General features: G+C 40.3%; 2 protein-coding genes across 2 annotated transcripts in view; both read right to left on the minus strand.

Moving 5' to 3' along the window:
- Positions 1-148: 148 nt before the first annotated feature.
- Positions 149-11,269, minus strand: st14a (ST14 transmembrane serine protease matriptase a). The gene is made up of 19 exons (XM_079166462.1): positions 10,896-11,269; positions 8,053-8,212; positions 7,315-7,445; positions 7,130-7,200; positions 6,400-6,566; positions 6,220-6,255; positions 5,398-5,632; positions 4,762-4,904; positions 4,565-4,668; positions 4,323-4,435; positions 4,101-4,237; positions 3,910-4,014; positions 3,702-3,809; positions 3,492-3,608; positions 3,055-3,177; positions 2,693-2,876; positions 1,498-1,769; positions 991-1,127; positions 149-654 (listed from the first exon to the last, which is right to left on the minus strand). The coding sequence occupies exons 1-19, from the start codon at positions 10,935-10,937 to the stop codon at positions 496-498; spliced, it is 2,544 nt and encodes an 847-aa protein (XP_079022588.1). The 5' UTR covers positions 10,938-11,269; the 3' UTR covers positions 149-495.
- A 4,078-nt stretch (positions 11,270-15,347) lies between these two features.
- The window catches only part of aplp2 (amyloid beta (A4) precursor-like protein 2), a 49,320-nt gene continuing 46,694 nt past the window's right edge, over positions 15,348-17,973 (minus strand). Inside the window, exons 16-17 of the mRNA XM_079166335.1 lie at positions 17,809-17,964; positions 15,348-17,533 (exon numbers count right to left, since the gene is read on the minus strand). Of these exons, the coding sequence (XP_079022461.1) occupies positions 17,432-17,533; positions 17,809-17,964 (258 nt within the window). The 3' untranslated portion in view covers positions 15,348-17,431. The remainder of the gene's footprint in view (positions 17,534-17,808; positions 17,965-17,973) is intronic.

Genomic DNA, 17,973 nt, shown 5'->3' on the forward strand with positions numbered 1-17,973 from the left:
CAAGCCATAGGAGGTAAGATGGAACGAACTTGCTGTAATTTAGTTTTTTAATTTACAAAATTCAGAACAAAGACAACAAGGAAAACTGGTAGGACATTCTTATATCTACTGATAAAACACAAGACAAAAGAGTGCAAGGATGCACAAATTATTCATGTACATAATAACTTTATTGTGTACGTGTAACAATCACACCTAAAATCTATTTCATGTGCAGCACATAACATTGTTCTCCATTAAAACAAGCTTAAAAAAAACAACGCAAAAATAAAACCTTTATTTACATTTAAAAACATTTCATCATCCCCACCCTCATAAAATCACAGTCATAAAATATGTTTCAATTGCTTCTCAAGCATTTTCCACTGCAGCTGCGACTGGGTGTCAACGCCACCACATCAGCTGGAAAGTCAGAGTGGTGAAGCAACAATCCGTACTTTGGTACTTGTCATCAATTCATGTCAATATGACCTTGTTTGGCCATTTTTCAGTAGTCTACGCGCCTGTCTTTTCTTTGATCCATCCACGGAATTTGGTGACTGTTGTGTAGATGCCAGGTTTGTTCCTGCGGGCACAGCCATCACCCCAACTGACCACTCCTGCCAGGAACGTACGACTCCCGGACGGACTGGACAGAGGTCCACCAGAATCCCCCTAACAGACACGAATACAGGTACATGTGAGAGTTACTACATGGGGACAGTGTGGGGCATTTTCTTGTCTCTCTGCCCCGCATTTTCCTCCGACACCACCTCCTTCTCTGCAATTTTAAAGTCAGAAATGTTTTTTTCCATCCCATGTTATCAATGCAATGAACTGAACATGCCTAACACTCTATTATCACCACAGTATAATTGACAACAGTTACATTCCTAGCCAATTGTTAAATTTGCATGTTGATAAAATATTCATATGCCTTATTTGGTAAAACATTCTGGGAGAAAGCTGAAACAATAAGAAAGAAAGCAGGGCAGCATGAGGTTCAAGTACCTGACAAGCATCGACTCCTCCGGTCAGCACTCCGGCACACAGCATCCGAGACGTGATCTGCCCTCCCATCAAATCGTTGCACACTGAGTGGTTGATGATTCGGACCTGGGCCCTTTGGAGCACTTTTGCAGCAAATCCTGAATCACAAAAACAACAGAAGGACACCATTATGTTATATCATGTCATCAGGTTGGGGCCTTCATCAGAGAAAAGTTATAAAAGATATAAAAAGATGTATTAGCATCTACATGACATCTATCTGTCAGCAAATATAGAGCTAATACAATTAAAATATCGTAGCAAATTATGAATACCCAGTATATAACAGAGCATTACCAAACAAAATTAAAAACTGTAATTTCATTTTGATTTTAACTTTCACTCACTGGATGGTTACTTCAGCTTAAGTTTTGGTCTCAGCATTTATTAAAATGTTTCAGTATTAGTGGCTAGAAGACAAGTACTCATCAAAATGAGAAATACAGGGTTTGCTTTGTGAAAACTCACCTCCTTCTCGAGTGGCGCCCCACCCGGTGATCCACACAGTGCTACCCGTTGGAAAATCATGTTGGGGAGCCGGCAGGCAGACGGGCCTGATGTAATCCGAGTATGTGACAGGACTGTCCAGCTCCATTAGGGCGATGTCATTGTCATAGGTGTATGCGTTGTAGTTAGGGTTGGATATGACCTTCTTCAGGTTCTTCTTCACCACGGATGATCCAATATTCCCCTGCATGTGAAGGCCAAAGTAAGCTTCCCAAGTGCCGGGCTGGGAGAATCTGAAGACATATCCCAAAACAAATCGCAAAGTTCATTCTCATTCTACGAAAACGACAGACAGGCTCAGCATGTGGCACAAGCATCACATGAGAAAATATGTATAATAAACCTGAGTTAGGCCTGGCTGTTCAGATCTTGAACATGACTCAGACTGCCTGCAAAATAAACTGAATGTTTAAAAGCATTTACAATACATTTATAAATATTATAGTTCGTATAAATAAATATTTTAATAATCATTGTGATATAAAAATCCCAGTGTCCAGTCACCTTCAGAGAAAATGCATAAATATCAACCTACATCAGAATATGTACCGCGTAAAGACCTAAAATATCAAGATGTTATTTTTGTCGGCTCTAAATTGAGCTTCCTGTGGTCTAACACATGCATTGTGTTGCCAGTAAAAACACAGAGGTCTAAGGCTTCACTTTGCATGTGACAAATTGTTTACAGTATATTCAAAGTCAAACAACTGAACTGCATTCATTATTTTGTCCCAATGATTCAAAGAATGGAAGAAGTTTTAGAGGCCTTTCTAGTATAAAAACACCCACAGTTGTTGTGTGAACAGTATATTTAATTGTGTTTAAAGACTATTTAAGCTCCCGAATAAAGATAAAATATTTGACATAAATTAAGCACTATTGTGGAGACAACTATCATTTGTCTAAACATGGCTCAAAAATAATGTGTCCTTCATAGAAATACATTGATAGAGGACTTTAATGTCATTCTACTGTTGCAATTTTTTCAAGTTAAGAGCATCTGCTAAATATCTGCAAAATAAAGTAGAATTTTCACCAGACATCTAGACTTATTCTGAAAGAGCTGCGAGCGAGAGCTCCGATTTGATACATAATGCCATATTGCAAAAAGAAGATAGTTGCCAGTGAGAACATAAAACACAAAGTAAGACGCTACCTTGTTCGACCATCATCTTGCACACAGTGGGCAGCAGTGACCAGCCACCTTGGGCTGATGAGGGACGCTCCACACACGTGACCGAAACCTTTGACGTGGAGGCTGACCTGCCAGGGAAACTGCCCTTCATCTGCATCCTCACCGCCCACAATACGCGACGTCTTGAATATACTCCTCCCGCAGTCTGCAACATAAACAATCAATCAATCACAGGGCTGGCTTGTTGCAGCTTGTTGTCATGCCTGAAGTGGTTGGAAGTTCACATCTGTTTTGTCATACAAGCTTAACAATGCAGATTGCGATAATAACTAGTTTTGAATATCCAAGTACGTGCACCCGCTGAGGTTTTCATTGGGACATACCGCAATTCTCCTCGTCAGATCCATCGTCACAATCCGGTGTGTCGTCACATTCTGGGTTCACTTTACTGATGCATTTATTGTTTTTACATCTATAAGTGAGATCACTGCAGCTCACGTCAGTGCCTACGGAGAGAGGGAGGGAAGACAATTCAAATTCAAACTATGAAACGGGCCCTGTATTAATTCCTTAAATGTAGGGGGAAAACTCATTTCAGAATCATCAATTATGTGTTCCCTAAAATGTATTCGTCACACAGGTGCAAACATTTTAAACTGATAAAGGCATCTTCACATTTGGCTCTTTTGCGGCTACACGCTCCAGTCTGTTCACATATATTTGTATTTATGTCTGCCATTTAGTGCCGAGCAGATAGTGTACAGTAGAAGTGACTGATGTCTGGAGATATTTGTTTTGCAGTTTAGAAAAGGAGTCTTACTTCTCCCACAGTCGAGTTCATCTGACCCGTCCCCACAGTTGTCTGTGCCGTCACAGCGATTCTTCTCGGAGACACATTTCTTATTCTTACATGTCATTTGTCCGGATTTGCATCCACCTTAGAAAACAAAAGAAATAAGACAGGCATGAGAAAATTGACCTTTCAACGCTCATGTTAAATTCATCCTCCATGAGTGTAAACAGGTCTTACCACAGTTCAGCTCATCTGTGAGGTCTCCGCAGTCATCTACGCCATCACATTTCCAGAACATGGGCTTACACAACCCATTCTTACAACTGATAGCCGATGAGTTGCACTCTGGAGGAAAACACAGCTGAACTCACTTTGTGTTCCAACAATGTAGAGAATAATTACACTATTGATGTTGACTACTCCGGAGTATAATCCGAGTACTTACTGCAGTTTAATTCATCACTCATGTCTCCGCAGTCATTCCAGCCATCACACCTGAGCGCCGTTTTAACGCAGCGCTGATTTGTGCACTGGAACTGCTTTGGACAAGCTGTGGATGACATGACAGGGTTAACACAAGATACACACTTGCTTAGTGTCAAGAAATAACCATTATCGGAACGGGGAGTCACTTACGGTCTTTGACGTCAATGGCCTCATACGATGCCTCAAAGCCTCGGTCTACATAGGAGGCATCAGAAATGAACGACACGCTCATTGTGTTGGTGTTGCTGGTTTCTGTCACTGTTCCGTCAGGCTTTTCTCCGCACAATCTGAGGATGACGTGCACAGGTAGTGGGACATCTGCTCTGTTATGCAATTCCTATGTGGTTTTAAGAGATACAAGCATGGACTCACCTCTTTCCGTTAATCTCCACGTAGTCCTTGGGACATCCCTTAATCGCCTCCTGCCCGGGCTCAGACAAGAGGAACTTTTTGAACGTCACCTTCACCGCCTTACCAGCAGGGACCTTAACGATTGACAAAGACGAGTAAAAACTTACTGACATGGTGACACGTGACCTTCGGAAGGAGCATAACTGAACAGAAACATATGATACAGCTGTGTATAACGTGTCGATTAAGTGCTGTCGTCTCACCTGGATCATCCACCGACACGAAATTCGCGGAGGATAGTAATTTGGGAAGTTGGGAGAAGTGAATTGACCTTTTTCGCCTGTCAGCTGGCCCCCGCATGTCGTACCTGTTCAAAATACATGTTAGTGTCAGGATTTGTCCAAATATCAAACATTTATAGTGTAGCTCATAACAAAGAGGTTCAAACATTAATCCCTACCTTTAGTTCCGCGTCTGACTTGTGAGACTTTTGCTCTAAAACCTGGGTAGTTCTTCTCGTTATTTGAGGCCATCGTCACCAGCATGACATTGCCAGAAGACAGAAAGGTCAATGGTTCACTAGGCGAGTAGTACCCACACATCCTGAGGAAGAAAAAACAGACAACATACATTTTCTATATGCACAGATGTGATGTTATCTAGTTTCCAATTTGGTTTAAATTAGCAAGAATGCCACTAATGACTTTTCTTGCACACATGAAAGTGCCTGTAGAGGTCTTGGTGACTTTCTGACTGCATGTGTTTTTTTTTTTTTTAAATAGTTTGGAAAGAGCAATCACATTCTCAAATTCTTTCATCTAATTTGCTCCCATATTTAGACTCTAAACTGTCATATCTCAATTCTGATTATTGTGTGTCTTAACCCAGGCAATGATGGGCAACTGCACCTTTGTATGCAGTATAAGTGTACATCAGAAACACAGCATCTGCCCAGCAGAGGGCCTTACATACTAGATGTAGTCCTCTCTATCCAAATCAAAAAATATGCCACTGCATGAAAATAAGAGGACAGAAGGCAGGTGAGTTATGTATCTGCTCTAAGCTGCATTTAGATGAGAACAAAGCAAAAACTCACTCTTCCATAACGCTGCTTTCGATGGCCACCAGGGAGTCGTAGATTTTGAGAAAGTCATTCTTGCAGTTCTCTTCAAGATTCATCGTATCAAACTCAAGCTTGATGACGTAGCTGGGGTCTGCTCTCAGCTGCCACTGGATGAAGGTGTTGGGGGGATATGGACGGTTAGGGAAGCCAGGCGACTGGATCTGCCCGATATGATTGGTCTTTGCATGTTCTGTAAACTTCAAAGATTCTGAGACAGAAACAATGACTTTGAGGGGTGTTCCCATTCAACTTTGTAAATCACAGGACTGCAGTAGCCCAATTATCTCAATGCAAATTAAATTACAGACTGTCAAACTTATTCTGATATCACTGGGCATGCTCAATTGCAACAGCTGTCTAATTTGTACTTCAGTATATACAATTTTCGGAATATGATGAAACACTGTTCCTAAAGTAAACAAGTCACAATGACGCTTTTGCCAAATAGAGAGAAGAGTTTCAGCCTTGTACACTCCTTTTAAAATCTTTAACAACAAATTGCATGCCCAAATATGGCTCAACTACATGTTTATCATGCCAGTCAGACTCCTATTTTCTGAAGAGTATAAATTGCATAATTTCTAATTCTTGCTGGGTAGAAAGATAAGTGGCAAACAAAAACCTATTTGTTATCTGCCAACTATATGTCAGAAGAATGTAACAAGAGACAACCAATAATGATTTCAGCTATGGTAACATGTTTCAAACACATGAACTATGTGTTAAGACACGTTTGCTGTTCTCTACTTATATGGATGAGCTGTCAAAAATAAACAGATTAAGATGAGCACTTACTGCTGAATGATGTTGAAACCAGTCGGTCATCAAGTGCTGTGAGATGAAACACATGACAAATAACTTAGACGAGGATGCGGACAGCAAAACAGACAGAATTTGACATCCTACAACAAACCATAAGAAATACAGCATGATGGATTATGGACTGAATCACAGACAATGCCAGTTTGACTCTACCTGAAGATATCACATCTTCAAGGACCAGAGAGTTGCCAGGTCTGTTCATGATTCGCCGCTCTTTGTCCACTAGCTTCTCCAGTGTAGACATGGCTTTGTCAACAGCTGCCTCTTGGCCCGTAGGGACTCTGAACTCGGACAGGTAGTAGGCAACAACACTGCCTTCACTGAGAGAAATGAGACAAGAATTAAATAGTGCAGAGGCGGAGCAAATAAAACAAACTAATTGTTACTTCTACTATAAGGGTCATACAGACGTATGGTGTGTATGGCTATATCGATGCTCTTATTAGTCTTTTATCAAATACTGGAAATTGGTCTATGGTGCATGTAATATAATGTCTCTTCCTAACCACAGCTATGTAAAAATGGTCTTTTGAAAATGTGTTCTTCCCAGATTCTACGTTACAGACTGATACAATTTAAACTACACTGAAGTGAAAAGGTGAAGGCAACAGTAAACCCAATCTATTTCTGGTGATGGAAATCTTCACATTGGCATTCAAAAATCTTCTGAACTTGCGATTTAAATGTTGGAGATTAGTTGGTGCTATTGGATCTGCATGAATGCACACCAAAAAAGAAGAAAAAGAAAATCACTATCCAGTGAGCTAGTTTTCCTCCAAATGTCATCGTTTTTTTTTAGATTTCATGCTAACCAAAACACAAACAGACAAACAGGAAAGGAAACATGGCCCTCTTGGTAGAGGTCATAATGAAGGAGCCTTACCTGAAAGCCTGAACTGCAGAACCAACATAGTATTTGACCAACTGTGGACTTTTGGAATAGATTGATTTAAGCTGAAAGAGACAAGAGCAACATCGCAACAGAGAATGAATGAATGCAGTTTGAAAACACTCAATTCCATTTTTGAGGAGAGGGCAGTGTTGTGGAGGCCTGAGCAGCAGTCTCACCTGTGAAGTCACTTGCTTCGCCAGCGCCTTGAACTCGGAGCTGTTGCCGTTCTCGTAGGCATCTTCGAACACCTGGTTGGTGATCCGCATGGAGCCGCTGTACATCTTCTTGAGTCGCACATCTTTACGGACTGCAGGATCACATAGACAAGACTGAGGATACACACCCACACTGCACAGGAGTTCAGCCTATTTGATCTCTGAGCTGTGGTTTTGTTAACTTGTATCACTAATGTATCAAAAATCTTTAAATTTGTGAAGTTTTAAGTCCCCCAGGTGTACTTGTTTCAACTGATGGAGCTTTAACCCATCCTTCTAGCTTTCAGCCATTTGCAAATAATCAGACAGAATAAACAGAATTTAACTTGCCTAAGAACATTCATCAAAAACTTGTACGTTGATAAAAATATATTTAAAACTTCAGCAGATTTCAATGAAATACAGAGGAAAGTCCTAATGTGGATCCAGTAATTAAAAACACAAGGGCCTTCTTAAACTATTTTCTCATCATGTATTACATTAGCTTGAATAAAACCAATCTGGCAAATCTAAGAGCTCTACAGAGGGCATATAAAAAAGTACATATATGCAATTTATCAAAAATAATGTAAACACTACATAAAAATGACTTTAACTTTGAAAAATAACTGTGATAGAGTTACTTCTTTACATCCTTTTTCATGAACTGTTTGCTATTGTGTGCTATTATCAAATGAATATCAAGGAAGGAGTTCTTACAGTGGAAATGCCAGACCAGCAGTCCGGTCATGAGAGCAATAACGGCAGCAAAGACCACCACACCGATCACAGCCCCAACTTTCCCCGGACCCTTTTTCTTCTCAAGCTTTTTGTTATCCGATGCTGGCAGGAACTGGACAGAGGTGTCCCAGTCTTTGTCCTAGAAGACAGACAGACAGACAGACAGACAGACAGACAGACAAACAGACAGTTTTATGTATGGATGAATGACGGACAAATACAACTGAAGGGTCTATATTAAGATAACAACAACCTCAGAATATGAATTCCAATCATTTCATTGGAGCGGGAAGATATTTGTGGACATAAAGCTGCAAAGAGAAGAGTTTCAACTCTACCGGAGTAGATAATCAGCTCAAGATAAGGGACAGCAGCAGACAGCAAGTAGGTACTTGTGTATTTTAAGAATGCTCCCAGCCTGTGGTGACCTACAGAATTAGGTCCTCAACCAGATAAACTATGTTCTAATATACTCTGTAACAAAATGTTTTTCTTAGGCTATTGGCTTTTTTAAGGGGAAGAAATCGGAGCCGGTTTTCATTCAAAATCGACTCACAAAACGGAAATAACCGTTTCAGTGTCTGGTGCTGTAAATGAACAAGAAGGGAACTTCATGCATGAGTCACGGCCCCGTGGTTACCTTAAAGAGAGACGAGACGGAGGGGGGAGGGAGTACAAAGGTTTCACCATATAAAATCCTGTCAAACCTGCTGGCAACAAACCACTCGATCTGTAGTGGAACACAACAAGTTTCTTTGTGTGCTCACTGTACCGTAGTAGAACATTAAAAAGGTCCCTGTCAAACTGGACAACTTCACGGGCAAACAAAAGATCATCTTAAAAACTATGGGATGTTTAAAACAATTCTAAAAAGATTCCTGAGGCGTTGAGATTTTGTGCCTGCAAGTTTTACGATTACAAGGTGCTTATTAGAAGATCGCCTGCAGTGCAAAACTACGACTCCATTAACTGTTTCAATAACCAAGGACAACACAGTCTCTCTGCTTGTAGAAAACCGGATACTCCATCTGAATGAGAAGGAATTATACTGCAACTATGACGACAAGTATTTGTCTTAAAAGAGCAGGTTTGACATTCGTCATTCCCATTTCAAAGGCCCATTGCAGAGTCTGTGGAATAGATATAGATATGCATGGCTCTGTGTTGTTTGTTAACCAACATATTATGACGTGCGTCACACATTTACTGGCCACGGTGTTTGTTTTTTTTTTAATACCAAGCTACAAATTAAAAAGGGAAAAATATTTTAAGTTGAGAAACAGAGAGAACATGTCAGAACACCTGATCTACTTATAAACAAGTTGGAGCTTTCGTGGCAATAAATCATTTTTAAAATAACCAGTATTGTGACTCATGACTCTTCAAAGGAACCATAAATATGAACTGATTAAGTATACATTTTTGTGAGCTTTTTAACAGTGTTCATGCAGTTAACATAATTACTATTACTACTACTAAGTATATTCCTTAAAATGTCAATTACCTAATGTGTCCACCTTTAAAAGAATTCTTGGTGACAACAGAAATGTAAATCTTAATACAAACCATGTAATCAATAACATATTTAAAATGCCTTTAATTATTACCCAGCCTCACTGTCAATGACCGAAAAACACTTAGCACAGCAGCTTTACTCCTCAGATCTGCCCCACTGTATACTAACAAATCCTCTGATTGAACATTAAAGGGCATAATGCCTTTATGTTTATCCCCATACTGCGATGTTGTGTGTGGAGTAATCACGAACAAATGATAGTGGACAGAATTGAAGGACTCAAGTGAACAAGTCACAACAGGGCGAAGGAACTTGGAGGAATTCAGGCGTCGGGCCCTCGATGCCTGCCTGCTTTGCTTTCTGAGGACCTTCACTGATGAAGCTCAGGGAGGTTCTACAGAGAGAATCACTATTTGAAAAAGGTTTGATCCAAATCTTTGAGTCGGTTTAAAGCCAGGGTTTTGGAGTATCACTAACTTCATACTGCATGTGGTAAAAGGCCTCAATACTTCCCCCCCAGTGAGCCAACTTCTTGGAAATTAGGCACCATGCAGACAAAATGAGCTGGGCAAGTACAGCCTCAAAGGGCTCGTTTGTTTGCGGGATATCTCAAAAATCTGTTACATTTACAAGGACGTTTGGTAGAAAGTTATAGCATGGGACAAAGGACATAAGATTTTATAAAAGGATTTCTAATATTTTCTGATGAACTACTGCTTTTACTTGAATGAAAAAAAAAGATCTGACATATGCATCCTATGAATATCTATCACAATGTGTATCTTTAATGATTTCTTGTATCAAAATAACACACTTTTGGGGGGTTGTGTAGTATTTGCACATCTAAAGAATACATTTTGTTTCTCAGCTTGAGTGCTGGATTTCTTTTTTCTTAGTAACATGTTTGACCTCAGGCAAAACTGTGTGCTGGTGATAAGACAGGCTGATACATCGTGACTGTAGATGTGTATACAGTGTTGTGTGTACCTGTGGAATGAACACATAAGTGACCTTTCTACTTCATGTCTCACAGTTTTGCTATGGGAAGGTTCATTTACCTAAAGATCACACTAACTTTGACTTTTCTTTTAAGTTAGTTTTAACTTATTCGTTTGTTTTACTTCCTGTCTAATGCTCGTCACTGTCACACAAATATGCGCCAATGTTAGGAAAGCGTGTCATTCAGGAAACACCCAAACTCTTTCACAAAACACGAACATTAAATCAATATTTAACAGGGAAAAACAAAGCCTCCGCCCGAGTTAGATGACCTATAGGCTGCACAGAAATCCTACAAGTTTCTTACCGACTTTGGGGTGTATCTCAGTCCACTGTCCATGTAGTCCATCAAGTCGCAGCTAGACTGCTAAGATTAAAATCAAAAGTGCCTAAAAACACGTGAACTACTTCTTCTCTTCTTGTTTATTTCTTGTAGGAGTCTCTGATGCGTCCACGGGCCGTTTACCGAGGTGAACCTGCAGGCCTTTGGTCGCCGAGAGATGATTCTTGTGTTTGTCAACGAATTCAACCTGCGAGCACCAAACAAAACAAAAAATCTACTGCGTTCAGGTCACAGCGAAGAAAGGTGTCTTCTGGCGTCTTCAAAAGAAGTCTGCTCTCCGGTCGATGTGCTCACAAATGCTGTCAGGCCCGAATATGTCGCCCGTGAATCCTACGGAGAGAAACTGGATGAGACGGCAGAGAAAAAAAAAACTCTTTCCGAGAGCTTCAGGTTTCTACGGGCGTGTCTCCCGCACCTGTCGTGACTTCCTGTTTACCTGCCACAGGTAGGTGGTTTGTTTTTACATGACTTTTTACGGGAAACGACTGCAGACAAATGCTGAAATAAATAAAAGCACGCAATTAATTCCATTAGAATACTACTGACACTGCTTGGAGTTCACAATTTGTTGTCGTGTTTCGAAGCATTTATGACATTAAATATCAGCCTGGACACAATTCAAAAGCGCTGATTGATTAAAATACAAAAAGATATGTGAAGCTGAAAATCTGTTCCTTAAATATTAATATTTATTCATGTTGTGATGTGTGAACGTACACGGGTTCAAATGGCTTGGTATGTGTGTAGAGTGGAACAGGCATTTGTGAGTAGCCAAATTACGCACAAATCGATTTTACATTTAAAGGTCACACATCTGTGAGCATTTTGAGACTAATTTCACACCATCAATCTTGACGGTTTCATACAACCTGATTTGAGTATCAGTTTGAGTAACCGTATCCGCGCTTCTGATTCTTCTTAGTTACAAAGATTGTGAAATGATATGATGACTCACTCTTGAATCACCTCTATTTTTGTTACATTCATGATGAGACATAAGTTTCTGTCTCACAAAATAGCATCTCCCTCAAAACGGAAACCCCCCCTAATCTGTGGGGAATTAAATGGATATTTCTGAAAGAGCCATTATTTTTTTGTATTTTATTTTCATTGCAAAAGTAATGTGTGTTATGCGCTTTAAAATGTTTAATATACAATATAATGAAGGTAATTGGTCATGTTGCAAAATATGCTATGGTGTGTGTTTTCCACTATTGTTATCGTCTAGTCCAGCGGTCTTCAACAGGGGGTCCGCGACCCCTAGGTGGTCCGCGGAGGTACTGCAGGGGGGTCGTGACATTTTAAAAAAATGTCCCCCCCCCCCACAAATGTAAATGTCTTTAAACATGAATCCAACATATCGTAGCGAATGGATAAATGGAGGTGTTATCTTTCAGTTAGAAATGCACACACTCAGCGACACACAGGAGCTCTCTCAAGCTGGGCACCGGTTCACTCACAGTGAGAGACTAGCCTGCCTTGCGTCTTTCTCGTGTAGGGCCGAGATCCTCCTTGTGGCACTGGCACCTCAGTGTCAAGTCTGTGGCAGGTGTCGGCAGGTGTCGGCAGGTGTCGGAACTATGTCAGTCAGGTGCCACAACTGTGGCAGGTGAGCGGCATGTTCGGCACCCGAGCCCAGTTGTCACAGGAGTGCCGCCAGCAGTCAGAGGGGTGTCGGAGGGTTAGGGTTTTTATTTTGACATATTCTTACTTCCGGACTACCTGTCTTACTTTGCGTCGCTCTTCAAAAGAAAAACAAATAAACCATAAAACAGACTATCAAAACATACACGGACCAGGAGGGCACACTCCTCTGACTGCTGGCGGCACCCTCCGGCACCCTCCGGCACCCTCCGACACCCCTCTGACTGCTGGCGGCACTCCTGTGACAACTATTGGCACTGGCAGCTTGTGGCTACTACTGACACCTACATATAAGCAGAGGAAGAGTGAAGATATTTTCAGACATGTATTTTTGGATTGGAGATTTTATGGGTTTTAATTTTAAAACGTTTTTATATATATACTTTTAAATGATAATAAAACGGATGATTTATTTTCATTATTTTAGCCGATTGTTGTAAATGACTATAAAAGTAATAATTTGGAAAGAGTGTATTATGTTCCCTTTTGTTGCAAAATCATATTTAAATAAAATGAATGAGAAACAAAGAAGTACAACGTGGTTACTCTCAGGATGTATATAGAGAACGGGTGGCTCCGGTGACTCTACTAAAATCATAAAACTGATTTATGGCAGCTGACTTCTCGTAACAACAATGGGTGTTCTCAGGAAATGTGGCTCCGCCCACTCCGCCCGCTCAGCTCGGCAACTAGTGCCGCTCAGGTGCCGAACAGTGCCGCTCGCCTGCCACAGTTCCGACACCTGCCACAGACCTGCCACTGGGGTGCTAGTGCCACAAGGAGGATCTCGCTGTCTCTCTCTCTTAGTCCCTCCCACCTTAGTCCCTCCCACCAGACTATATAGTAATACTAATAAAGACACACAGTAATCATGACTGTAGAGGTGTTGTCTCTCTGTAGCCTGTTAACAAACTGTGTCCTCTGTTCTGTTTATAAGCGAAGGATCGATTTCTAGCGGCGGAATGTGTTCATCTTATTTATGAATTATTTGCGTCTGTACGTTTTGAAATTGTGACTGGAACGTCATTATTAAATAACCCAAAATATGATTATTGTTTCTCTTAAATTATATAACTCATTAGACAGGAATGATCAGCCTCACGTGACTGAATGAAATGATAATAAATGATGTAAAAAGCTCTCTCTGACTTTAATTGTTTCCATAATAAAAGTTATTGAGGGAAATATCAGATCACGAAAAGACAAATCTTTCTAATAAATGAAGAAAGTTGTTTTTGGTCCTTTTGTTATTCGGACTACAATGAACATTTATTTAAACCAGACAGTGAATCAGAAAACTAATCAAATATAAACTAGTTTATTCTGTGATCTGTCTTCACTCTGGTGTTAAACTCCAGTCAGTCAGTCCGATCAGCTTCAGCGTCCAATCACATAACTGATGAACAATGAGGGGGCGTGTCGGCCGTTAAAACACTTCCTGGAAGTCTGTTCTCGTGGTTCCTCGCTCATGGCTCCTCGGAGATCCCTCCTCCCTCCTCGATCCTCACTACTCAAGAGCTAAATAAGAGCTTTGGGACGGCCGTCAATATGAACAACTTCCGGTTCAAGCGAGGATTGAGGAGCGAGGAAATGACAATTAAGAGACTTGGGATGTACCCCTGGACCTGTCCCTCCTAGCCTCCTGCACACAAAGAGGAGCTGCTGTGCCAATCGCTGCTGTGCCAATCACGAGGCCGCATATACATACTGGCTCTGTCAGGTTCCCTGTGATTGACCGAGAGCCTATTCAGTCCCCAGCTGACTAAGATCCCCGACACAAGGACTCACGCTGCATTATTATTTGAAAAGAAGATACCGTTGTAAAAAAAATCATTTTTGCAATATACTCCTGGCTAAAACACTGCAGCTCCTATCCACAACAGCCAACTACTGAGGCCAGTATATTATTATGCCAAGTGTATGGACATTGTTATGAGTGAAAATGGATCGTTTTGTAACTCGACCAAAAAACATCAATCTGTCCATTATTTGAATAGCTTAGTATTGAATGCACAATAACAAGGTATGTTTATACATGCCACTAGGCCCAATTCAATATAAAACACAATTGTATACAATATGTATAGTAGGGGGTCCCTGCTCCATCTCTCTATCAGTTTGGGGGTCCTTGGCCGGAAAAACGTCGAAGACCCCTGCTCTAGTCTAGTCTGCCCTGCTATTGGAAGATTTTGGGTTTAAGTGGGTTTATTGCAAGTTAAGTTCAGTTTTTGATAGTACATTATTGCGTATGGATAACTTTTTGTTTGTTTTTGTTTTCATCAAACAAACTACTTTTCACACTCTATGAGCCTCATTTCAGAGATTGTATTACTCCACGGAACACAGGCGGATTGATACGAGGCAGCACTACTTCTTCTTCACAAAATACAGGACAAACATCCCTAAAAAACTTGAAATAAATAGACTGAAACGAAAACAAGCCTTAAGGAAATGATTAGTTAACTTATTGGTCAACAGATATATAGGCAACTATTTGATAATCGTGTGATCCATCAAGTAATTCTCATTAAATAATGCCCAAACCTTTCTGGTTCCAGTTTCAAATGTGAATATTTGCCTTTTTTTTGTCTTTTCTGATATTAAATGAAATATTTTTGAGTTTGGAACTGTTCTGATCTAAAAAAACAAGCAATTTGAATATGTCAAGGCAGGCTTTCAGATAGTGTTTTTTTCTTTTATTTTGTTGTACTTACATACTTTTGTCTGTCTGTCTGTCTGTCTGTCTATCTATGAAAAGATGACACATCCAAATGGAAGTTGTGAGTTTATTGATGTGTAACCATGAATCTGTTTCCATTGGTGTCAATCTTTTTTTTTTTTTAAATCACTAATATGCATATTATATTAGTTCCCAGTCCCTTCCCACAATCAAGCAGGCGGTTACAAGATTGAAGCCGTTTGGGTGCATAGTGAGACAGTCACATACAGAGATACTGTCACAGGAAGAGGAAAAAATAGAAAACAAGAAAACAAACTTAAAAATATATATCATATCATTTCATATAAGAACAATGCACACCACAGGTAATCCTCCGGAAAAAAAGCCATGATTGCAACATCAACTATACAGGCATACAAAGACAATACTAAGAGAGAAAGAGAGAGAGAGAAAAGAGGATTCTAGGAATCAGTTTTGCCTAATTGGTTGTCATTCTCTACCTGTAAAAATACACAGCTTTTTTTTTTGCAGAAACCAGCTGTCCAAGCCTTGTCTTTCTGTGTGTCTCTGTCTGCCTGCACAGCCCGCCAGCTCCAAGTTTCCTTTAGTTGTCATGGATCCAGGGCCGGCCCAAGCCTTTCTGGGTACCCAAAATCCCCAAATCCAGATTGTAAAATTTGTCCTACAAAAAGTTTTTAGTACCCACCAGAATTATTTGTAATAATCTCCAAATGTGATATATTCAGGTACAGAAAAAAACATCATTCATTGTTTAGCATTTGTTGTTATCCGAGAATTATTTATAGTACCCTCAAATCTACAAAATTGTGAACAGTTTGACTTCATTTGGGGGCTCCCTGGTGGCAGATGGGCCCTAAGCAGCTGCTTATGTTGTTAGTGCCTCTGTGCCGGCCCTGTTTTGATCCATCAGACTGTTCTAAGCTTTATGACCAGCAAAGCCAACAGTTGCTCCAAAAACGTGCATGTACATTATCCCCAAAATATGTTTCAAAGCAGTTTTTCTGATACTTGGTTCTTGCTTCAGATAATTTGTGCAGGAAAAATAAACAAAAACAAAACAAACAAACATTTGTTTGTAGTATGTCATCGCCCGCTGTCACAGTGTTTGTGACAATGCATTCAAAATCAAAGCCACATAGGAACCTGTCAGATACATAGTATGGAAAAAAAAAACCTTCCAAGATACATTCAACTATGTAACACACGTCAATAGGTATTATTTAATCTACCGATTTTTACCGTTTCCCTATTGATAAAAGGTTGTGTTTGTGTGTGTAGTGTGTGTAGGAGGGGATATATTATCACATTCACTTAGTAAGGGGTCAGAGTAGGTTTTGTGTGATGTGTTTGAGCTGGGGGTCTGTGCACACCTTTACCTTCCCCGACTCTGTCTAACAGTGTGCCTGCAAACACAACTCATGACCACTAAGCTAAGAACTCTAAACCAACTCATAACCTCTTTCCTGGGGAAAAAAAAGGCGGAATAAAAACATCTATTCTTATATATATTTGAACTGTATATGTATATTTTGTCTGTTATCATAACAAAGAACAGAAAGTAAATAATTCATGATTTCATTTTTTTTCTCATTTGTTGTTTCACTATACATTTTAATTGGTACAAAGAACCTTCATATACAAGCAAACTATTGAGAGGAAGAAGAACAAAATAAAACACCAATTCTTTTTGAGGAAACCATCAGAAACTGCATGAATGACACTTGCATGATGGAAAACAAAAGTGTAGTGTCTGGTATGCTGATTTGATGATGGCCACTCAAAAACATTTACATTTTGCTTGATTTGCCTTTCTCTTTCAAAAATAAAGAAAATGTCTGAAGAAATGTTATACACCTTGATCTGAGATAGCTGTATCGATAATTACAAAGAAATCTGCAGAATCACATTTTACATAATGCAAAATGGCAGATACTTCACCTTCTCAAAAGAAACATGATCAAAAAGAGCTCTATAGTACAATAGTAGCAGTAGTAGAAGTAGTAGCATTATTTAAGGATTGTTTTGAACAAACCAGTAAATGGAGTTTGGATGTATGCAAATTATTTTAACAATAGCATGTGTTATTGGTCAGTAGTATGTTCCCCCTCGGTTGCCGTCCTCTGTCAGACTCCACAGTGCCGTCTGTGGGCTCTGGTTAGATCTGCATCTGCTCCAGGTATTTGTAGGTGGGGTTTTCGTAGCCGTGGTTCTGCATTTTGCTGAGGTGGCGTTCCTCTGGTGTCAGCATGGGGTCAACCTGTGAGACAGACACACAACACTCTTTTAATGGCTGATTTATTCAGGGGAAGAAAACGCTAACAACATGCTGTGTGTGTTGTATGCAAATGCTGCAGGGACAATAATCTAATTTGCCTTGCATTATCCCATGCCTCATTTACATATCCCCGATAATTTAATGTAAATCTGACACTTGAAATAAGATAGACAGCAGTTCATTAAGAGCACTGGAGTGTGCGGTTCACACCCGCTGCCTAAATCCTCACCCTCTGCTCCAAATAACTGGTGGCTTACCTCCACGATGCCATGACTGATGGTGCCATATTGCCTCTTCCTCAAAAGCACCAGACTGATCACAATAACAGTTGCTATGGCCACCGCGATCACCAGCAAGCCAATCAGTGCACTGCTGCCGAAGCTGAAGTCCTCTCCCAGGGGGCGGTAGGACTCCTAAAGGGT

Source organism: Pholis gunnellus, assembly GCF_910591455.1.
Source record: "Pholis gunnellus genome assembly, chromosome: 9".
Taxonomy (NCBI): Eukaryota; Metazoa; Chordata; class Actinopteri; order Perciformes; family Pholidae; genus Pholis; species Pholis gunnellus.

Excerpts from the sequence above, each read along its gene's own strand:
- st14a (XM_079166462.1), bottom strand. The coding sequence starts at position 10,937 with ATGGACTACATGGACAGTGGACTGAGATACACCCCAAAGTCG. Across the intron at positions 8,213-10,895 it reads TGAGATACACCCCAAAGTCG|GACAAAGACTGGGACACCTC; the intron begins GTAAGAAACTTG and ends TCTGTCTTCTAG. Across the intron at positions 1,128-1,497 it reads GGGCGCCACTCGAGAAGGAG|GATTTGCTGCAAAAGTGCTC; the intron begins GTGAGTTTTCAC and ends TTTGTGATTCAG.